The 9,642-nt window shown below is 44.7% G+C and overlaps 1 protein-coding gene across 2 annotated transcripts in view; it reads right to left on the bottom strand.

Moving 5' to 3' along the window:
* The window catches only part of qkia (QKI, KH domain containing, RNA binding a), a 76,510-nt gene extending 68,163 nt beyond the window's left edge, over positions 1–8,347 (bottom strand). The window contains exon 1 of one of the 2 annotated variants that reach the window (XM_053633772.1): positions 7,846–8,347. In XM_053633772.1, the coding sequence (XP_053489747.1) occupies positions 7,846–7,990 (145 nt within the window). In that variant the 5' untranslated portion in view covers positions 7,991–8,347. The remainder of the gene's footprint in view (positions 1–7,845) is intronic. The other variant, XM_053633773.1, reaches the window with a different exon arrangement.
* Positions 8,348–9,642: the final 1,295 nt, after the last annotated feature.

Genomic DNA, 9,642 nt, shown 5'->3' with positions numbered 1-9,642 from the left:
GCCAAGTAGATATGCAAGTCGTAGAGGAATGTGTACAAGTGTCCACACACACACACACACACACACACACACACAAAGAGAGAGAGTAAAGAACAGACGAGTAGCGAGAGGTTTCATGGCTGTGTGTGTTTGGTGTTTTTCGCTCCGCTTGATCGTCCCTCACCGTCGCAGAAATTAACGTAAAATCGAGCAAACTCCGTAATATTCGGAGGAGCTGGTAGTTTTTCAGAATGATCGCAGATTTTCCACAGATTCGTGAAGACAAGTCACATGACATCACGACGATTCAGAGCGTACAGCCGAAGCCTTCTTCGATTGGCGCGTGTCCAACACGAGTACAGTTAAAAGAGCGAGAAGAGAAGACGAGCCCCGGCTGAGGGGCTGAGAGGGGCAAGGAGGAATGCGAGGCAGTTGTGGAATGCAGCGGGGTGAGTGGGTGAGGCCTGCCCTCAGGCTCCCGCAGTGTGTGTGTGAGGGTGTGCTCTTATATCTTGTGAAAAACAGACAACACAAGGTTAGGAATATCTCTCAGGTTTGATCTGGGCCCTAGTTTTTGTCAGGACCCACAACGAGAGAAAGCCCGAAGAGAACCGATAAAACAGCCAAAGTGTTTCCTTTTGTTCACCAGGTTCAGCTCAGGACCACGGCGCAGCACCGCACTCACTCCACCTAATGATTACACCGACGGAAGGTCCTCATAAGGACAGTAAAACAACCGTGTGTGTGTGTATGTGTGTGTGTGTGTGTGTGTATCCACCGGTTTGTTTGTCAGATACACATGGTCTGGTCCTGGAAAACATCACATAACCATAACTTGATAAATTAAATTAATAACAGAGCACGACCATCTCTCTCTCTCTCTCTCACACACACACACACACACACACACAGTATGACTGTTGTGTTTGTAATCCTCAGAGTAAAAAACAATGTAACGCTCTTCCTATGGGCGTGACTTCCTTCTCGTGTGTGTGCACACACACACAGTCATTTTGAAATGGCCTGTACAATGGCTTAATCTTGCACCTACATTTGAGATATTGACTGTGTGCATGCATGCATGCATATATACACACACACACACACACACACACACACACACACACACACACACACACAGAGGTCTAAAGCTCTAACACCGCCTCCAAGTTTATACCAAGTTCTTAGATGAAATCCTCCCTGAATGAACAACCAATCAGGACACGGCGTCACTCAGCAAGGGAAGACGGTGTGTGTGTGTGAGAGAGACAGTAAAACAGGCAGGCGAGAGGGAGATAAGAAGCCCCTGCATTTGTGGCATAATACTGGGACAGCTTTATCAGAGGCCCACACAAGGACCAACACACACACTCTCTCTCTCACACACACACACACACACACACACACACATCTGATAGCACGTCCACACATCCAAAGCAGCAGTGCTGCAGAAGAGGGATGGAGAGAAAGCCGGTCTGTCTTGTCCATGTCCCCAGGCTAACCCTGTCAGCCGCATCCTGCCATCCAATTTATTATCATCCGTCCGAGAGACAGACACCGGGGGGTGGGTGAGAGAGAGAGAGAGAGAGAGAGAGAGAGAGAGAGAGAGAGAGAACGATCTACACGTCCACTCTCCAGTGCTACGAGTTAATTAAATTCCACGGTGTAAAGTGGCATCTGGGGAGGTTTTTAGGAAGGTGAGGGAGGATTATAAAGCAGGCTGTAGCGTGCTAACTGAGCCTGAGGCGCCATCTCTAACCTCCACCACACGGCACCCGCTCACTCGCTCACCCAGCTATTCCTCCCTTTCTCCCGCTCTCTCAGTACAGATGAACAAACATTCTTCAAATAGCTTTTAATACAGGTCAATAAACTTTGGGCTGACGGTTAAACACCACATGTTTTTTTTGTTCGTCCCCCAGTGAAAGTCTGATTTCTTCACCGTAACAGGACCTCTGACAGCAGCTCTGGCTGCGAGGTTCATATGAACACACGTTCTAACACTCTGTCGTTTCTATTGTACTGCGACCATTCCGCACAGGGAATAGACACATTTATTCACCACTTTTGGAAGGAGTCTCCAGTGTCAGAGGTAGAGCTGTGCCTAATCATGCCGGAAGAAAACGGCCAACCATATTCACAGACGCGTGCAATTTTTCATAATTACAGCAGATTAGGACCTGAAAAAAACCCGAAATGCTGAACGGACTGCTTCTCTTCATCCTCGTGTTTCTGACCAACAAAAACATTTACAAACACGTTTCCATCGTCATTTTGCCTCTTAGTTCATTTAATTTAATAACCGGTTTTGCTCGGATTCGGACCCGACGCGTACAGACTGACGTGTTCGAGTTTAGAGCTCTACTATCAGGTGTTGATCAGCTTTAATCCCAGTTAGAATATTATTATGTTTAGGGGAGAAACTGCACGGAGATGGAAAGTGCCAAACGGTGAAGTGATTTAAATGAGCAGGATTATTGTATATTTAAAGCCAGATGAAACCGGTGCAGTTCAGACAGGACTGGAGTGACATGAGCCGAGTGCTCGGTGAGTGTGAGACGTCTAGCCGCAGAGTTGCGACATTAATAACTTATTCAGCGCCGCAGACATCTATCCTGCTCCAAGTCTTGCTGATTTTCATGAATCCAGAGCAGAAGGAACCGCGTGTGGAGTGTTTGAGTTCAGGAGTTACACAGCAGGATGTGTGATGCGCTTTATTATTAAATCATTATAAAAATGTTTTCCGGTTCCCGGTTCCCCTGTACCCGCAGAGAACCGAACAGGAGAGGAAACCGTAAGTGATGAAGGAACGCAACATCTGGGCTGGTGTGAAAACCTGCTCCTCGTACTGTACGCTCGCGGTGATGAAGTGGGCCGTACGTGTAGAAGCCTGAACTCCCTCAGAGTGAAACCACTCGCACACACTCGCACACACTCACCCAGAGCAGGTGGGAAAAGGAAGTCTCCATTTGGTGTCCCCTCCTCCTTCCTCCCCCCAATTCTTCTCTTCTTTTTCTATTTTTTTTTTAAATAGTTGACACATGCACATACGTGTCCATAAGCACTTCACCACATACACACGTGTGTGTGTGTGTATGCAGCTGTTGTCATGGTGAACGAAAGTCCAGTCCTGATGCATTACCTCAATCTGACCTAAGCACATGACAGCTGCTCTCAGCACTGCATTTAGCTCTGAGTGCGTGCGTGTGTGTGTGTACGTGTGTGTGGCTACAGAGGACATGCCAATGAGGACTGCATGGTTTACTGTGCCATGGACATTATGCAAGCACCAGCGTTAACTAAAAATATGGTTAAATGCTTTAATCACGATGACGTCACATGCCTCGTCTCGGCCCGAATCTGCAGAAAACCTGCAGCAACTCTGAACAAACGCAAGCTCGAGAAATCCTGGAGGGACTGAAGAAGGTAAATACAACTTCAACCAAGAGTGAGAAGAAAAATCACAACAACAATACAAAACAAAAAGCCCACAGATCCAGCGCTCAAAAACTGACTAGATAATTAGACAAGTATTATATAGATTTTTTTGTGTTTCTTATCAATCGTTTATTTTCTCTTTAGTACTAAAAGTGGCATGAAATCACTTCTTTCTTTTCAGAAAACCAAACTGTGATGAACCCCTGAGGATCAGCTGACACACACACACACACACACACACACACACACACACACACACACTAAACTCTTAATTTTTTTTAATGGTGACACTAAAAAACAAAAAGGAAACAAAAACACAACTAAAAGCTTTTTAAATTCAGCTAAACTCTTTTGCACAAAAATAACCAATGTCTCAATTATAATAAATGTAGATGGATAAATAAAGTATAAAATATCAATAACAAATCATATACATAAACATTCCCAGTTTGATTACAGGACCAGACTAAATGCATTCTCTTTCTTCCCCCACCCCCAGCACACTGAGACGTCTTCCCAGTGACCAGGGTTTGATTTAAAGAAGACTAAACCCTGAATATAACATGTCAAAGCGTCTTTAAACTGAGCTGTAGATTATACAGAGACAAAATGTAAAAACTAAGTATTAAATCCTATAAAAGTGTTCAACGGGTGGAAAAGAAAGGAGCGGAGTGGAAAACCGCGCGGCTGTTGTGCGAGTGTTCCAGCAGTAGCGAGCGGTAACACGACTCTGAAGCCAGGTTAAATCTGGCCAAACCTTAGCGACCAGCAGCTGATGATCACTGCAAACACACGTCCAGATGACGCGCTCCAGACAGCAGCTGAATCACAGCGAAATTACAGAGGAGACGATAATCACTGCAACACCCAGCCATCTGCATTCTCTCACTCTGTCAGAAGTCCACACACACACACACACACACACACACACACACACACACACGGTCGTTTTGTCCAGCGTTACAGATCCACATTAATCTAATCCTGATACAGTATTTTCCTGCCTGTACGATGAGACTGAAAATCTGCAGGGGGTCTGAGACACATTACGGTGCATGACCGTCCTCATTTGCACAGCACAGACAAATCAGTATGCAAACAAAGCCAAGCCGTGCGCATCAGAAACGTGATTTACATTTAACCGTCGAAAAACAAAGTTAATCCTCGACCCGCTGTAATTTTTCTGTTGTTTTCGGGGGGGTTTCTTTGTGAACTCAAGGGATTCAGTTCAGTTCCTCAAGTCCAAAGTGCAAGCAAACAGAGCTGGCTCCACACAATCAGGCCCCCCCCTCTCTCTCTCTCGCTCACTCTCTCTCACACACACCCATTGTTTGGTGTTAAAAACAACAGCCATGTGCAAGATCTCATCCTGTCGCCGGAAAGGACGGCCAAAATCCTCCAGCACACAAAGGGAGGAAGGAATTACTTTGCCGAAGGCAGCTCAGCCGAACAGAGACTAGCTACAAGGCTACAGACTTCTAGTTTTCACAGCGTTTTAGTAGATTGTTTTTATTTATTTACTATTCTGCAGACTCACGACATGCCTTGCTGAAAAAGAAACGATGACGTTGAAAACAAGTTTGCGTTTATTCCCATTATCAGCCGTGTCTTGCAGGATCGGGATCTGTAACGCTAATTAGTGGGGGGGGGGGGGGGGACACCACCACCTCCTTACCTACAGCCTTAAACTAATCATCACTAATGGTTACGTATTAAAAGGTAGCTGGTGCTCAAGAGAAAGACAGCAAAAAAAAAAGGCAGATGAATACAGGTCTATCAGCAGGTTTCTGGGACTGTGTGAAGGCATGCCTTGAATGTTCCTAATCCACAAACTAAACCGGTTTGAACCCTCACGCACTTCTGCTACGCTTTTGAAATGCTGAACGAGACAAACTCCAGATCAAAAGGGCAGATAAAACTGTGAGAAAGACAAGACGATGGGTGTTAAAAGTATGGAGCAGGTCGTGGACCTGGCGTGAAGCGTGTCGATGATATCGACGTCCATGGCGTCACGACGATCCGCAGCAGCTCGAGTCTACGGATTAGACAGGACGATGTAATTATTCCCGGAGTATCTCTGGCATTCTGGTCCTGTCTGAATCTGTCGTTACAGTAATTATTACACTAGAAGATCAAGCTTTATATCTAATCTTTCAAGCGCATGTATAATGCACATACCTCATGGTCATGTGATCTAACTTGTCCAGCCACTACAGCCTGCATGGTGTAGGTAGCACACACGAAACCCTTTCCTCGACAACCACACATACAGACGTGATGTACGTGGCCTAGAGGCCACTGATCAGATTTACTACATCAGTCCTCCTTGAAAACTAATCCCGTCCGTACAGAACCTGTTATACTTCTACAGCGGAGAAATTCCAGCGTAGAAAAGATTCGAGGAAACGAAGCCCGGAGGCCGCTGGGAAGAGTTGCGACACCTTCAACGTTTCACGACGCAAGAGCAAAACCGTAAATAAAGAGATCCTCAGTGTAAATCAGAATGTTTACATGGACAACAATACTCCTCCCACGTTAACCCGATTAAGATGATACTCCGATCAAGAAACTACCATGTAAACGCCGATTCCTGATCACCTCAATCCAGCTAAAAACTCATACACAAAGTAAACACAAATCGAATTAACACATGTGGAGCATTCCTATTTCAATCACAGGTATCAACAGGTACACACCTTAACCACACCGTTAACATCGCGTGGGAGTTTCGCCACGTTTTCGGACGCAGCCGGTGACTTCTAGCAGTCGTCTACTTGCACGAATAGCACGGCAAATAATTAACCGCGCTTGAAGCTTTCATAAAAACAAAAACACCCAAAACTGTATACGGTACCATCACGAAGACAAAGCGCATGTCCATATGTGAAATTCTGGAGGGGGCGGTGGCCGGCGTGGGGACGTAACCACGTGTGCCGTTAATCGATCTATGTTCTACAACATGTAAAACATGAAAGGAATATTCTCATGTAAACACCTGAATCACAACATTATCTTTTTCAGAACAAGGTCAGTAATTAGATTACTGCCGTCCATGTAAACGTAGTCAGAGTCAAACGAGTGTGTGTAACGCTACAGGATAAACGCCGATGCACAGGAGCAAATCCGGCACGTGTCCAGGAAGTTTTAATGGAGCTTTTAACAGTTACAGTAAGAAAAGTAAACAGGAGCAGATCTCTGACCCCTGCATCAGGAGCGAGTCCACTCTGTAATCTAGCCTCGGTTACACAATCCCAATTATAGACCTTCAATGTCACGAACACCCCCCGTGGTGGACTGCACAGGAATCCTGACTCCAACTTCAACCTCACACACACGTATAGTCCAGTGTGTCCAGCTGTTTATTTACTCTAATGATTTACGTCCAGCTGTTTATTTATTCTAATGATAGGAACAAGCTCCAGGCTTGGTGAGGCAACAGTTAAGAGATGGTACGGTCTGTTTTAGGGGTGTTTCAAAAAACAGAAGCTTACACGTCTTTCCCTAAAATTAGGAGATTTTTTTTAAACTGTTTACTACACAAGCTGAGTAGTGTGTGCATTTCTGCTAACCCGTAACCGTTTATGCGTGTAGTTTATTTGACATTGTTAAAGTCTTCAGTAGAGGTCAGACCGCTACACCCCTCCCACACCCGACCCTAATAGTTCACACCCACAGAGAGGGACAGAAACTCGGACTAACGGCATGTGGCCAAAAATAACGGGGCGAGTCGAGAAGAAAAAAACTCCACACATTCTTCTGAGGTGAAAGAGCTCTGAAACAGAGTCAATAAACTTAGTGGCCCCTTATATATATATATATATATATAATATATAAGTGACTTTAATTGGGTTAAAATGAACCATTCATGAGACGCAGTTTGTTGAAGCCGAGCTGTAGCAATGACGGCTAAAATTTCCCCTTAAAACTTTTCAAAAATACCCAAGTTAACTAACCTTAACACGAGCGGTGACTATTTTTAAGCAATAATTTCAATGTAAAAACCTGGAAACGAATTTAAAAAAGGAATTCTATCGCAGTTTGTTTTTCCACCTCGAAAAGTTTGCGACAGTCCGAGCACTTGGCTAGTCATGCTAACCGTGCTAGCAGGAGGGGGGGGAGAAAAAGTTCTCCTCGCGCCGCAGATTTAAACTTTAGCACAGTTGCTAACTGTAATAAAATAAAAAAAAGTCATACAGTGTGAAGAGTTCGTGAGAAAATGTTGGTTTATAATAAGGATAAAGATGTCGACTTTGCTTGTGCTGCTCAGCTTTACGTAACTAGTTAAAGTTGTTGAGCAGGCTAGTTTAGCGGGCTAGCTGCACACGGAGCGTCTCTGAGCGTGCTCCATGCACCAAACAAACAAACACACACACACACACACACACACACACACGAGACTCCCACACTGAGGATGGTTCTGTTCTTTACCTTCATCCAGCAGTCTCTCCAGGTGTGTGAAGATACCGCACAGGTTCGGCAGGCTGGTCATCAGCTTCTTTTCGTTCAGTAACTGCATGAGATAGTCAGGACTCGGCCTCGGTCTCTCCTTCACTTCGATCTCCCCGACCATCATCTTTGCGGCCACAAACCCCCGTAAACCACAATCCTTCTTTATAAAAAACAAAGAAAAAAACAACAGAAAAGAAAAACTTGTAGATGAAATCCCTCGGTCCCCCCGCCGTCTCGCGCTGTGCTCTCAAAAATCCTTCCGAAATAAAAGCAGAGCGCGCGGTGTTGAACAGTTCGTCTGTTTCGGAGCCGCGCTGTGTGAGAGTGTATGTGAGTGTGTGTGTATGCGTGTGCACTATCTCATCGGAAAGAGGCGCGCGACACTCACTCACCGAATCTCTCCTCGTGACTGCGCTCGCGAGACCGTTTCCCAACCAGCACTGCCTGCGCCAGAGACTCGACTCCGCCCACAGCCCCGCCTTCTTCTCTCTGATTGGACAGAGCCGCGTTTAGTTGCCGACGATTTCACCAATAAGCGGCTGAGACTCAACTAAGAAGGCGGTGCAGTGCCAATGAGCGTCGACGCTAAAAATGATGTACAGAGATGAGAGCCAATGGCGCTGTGACCGTTCAGATACCATACAAACACCAGAGGGTCTTTGATATCGCCGCTGCGGTCATTAATTCTGCTAAAAGATTTGCTGCTGGTTAATGACACCGTGACAAATGACTGCATAAGAGACCGCAGTATTATCTATCTATCTATCTATCTATCTATCTATCTATCTCTATCTGTCTGTCTATCTATCCGTCTATCTATCTATCTATCTATCTATCTCTATCTGTCTGTCTGTCTATCTATCTATCCGTCTATCTATCTATCTATCTATCTATCTATCTATCTCTGTCTGTCTGTCTATCTATCTATCTATCTATCTCTCTATCTGTCTGTCTGTCTATCTATCCATCTATCTATCTATCGGTCTGTCTATCTATCTATCTATCTATCTATCTATCTATCTATCTGTCTGTCTGTCTGTCTATCTATCCGTCTATCTATCTATCTATCTATCTCTCTATCTGTCTGTTTGTCTATCTATCCGTCTATCTATCTATCTATCTATCTGTCTGTCTGTCTGTCTATCATCTATCTATCTATCTATCTATCTATCTCTCTATCTGTCTATCTATCTATCTATCTATCTATCTATCTGTCTGTCTGTGTATCTATCTATCTGTCTGTCTATCCATCTATCCATCTGTCTATCTATCCATCTGTCTATCTGTCTATCTATCCATCTATCCATCTGTCTACCTGTCCCTCTATCCGTCTGTCTGTCTGTCTGTCTATCTATCTATCTATCTATCCGTCTATCCAGCTATCCAGCTATCTATCTAACTATCTAACTATCTTTCTGTCTGTCTGTCTATCTATCTATCTGTCTATCTATCTTTCTATCTATCTATCTATCTATCTATCTGTCAGTTGTGTGTGTGTGTGTGTGTGTGTGTGTGTGTGTGTGTGTGTGTGTGTTAATAATATAATATTAATATCATAATAGTAGACCACAGTTGAATCCTCCATTCTGATTGGTCAGAAGGTATTGATGAAGCTCCTGTCACAGCAGCTCTAAAAATAATTCCAGCTGCAGCACAGATCACAGTCACATCATTCCTTCATTCATTCTTCAGTGCGGTCTTTATCCTGCTCAGAGTCGCTGGATTCCGAACCTGTCCCGGGAACATCCGGTGCAGAGCAGGAACACGTCCTGGATG

This window comes from Ictalurus furcatus, chromosome 9, assembly GCF_023375685.1.
Source record: "Ictalurus furcatus strain D&B chromosome 9, Billie_1.0, whole genome shotgun sequence".
NCBI classification, from domain to species: domain Eukaryota; kingdom Metazoa; phylum Chordata; class Actinopteri; order Siluriformes; family Ictaluridae; genus Ictalurus; species Ictalurus furcatus.
Note: the sequence above shows the minus strand (reverse complement) of the source record. Positions and strands in the feature narration are given on the sequence as shown.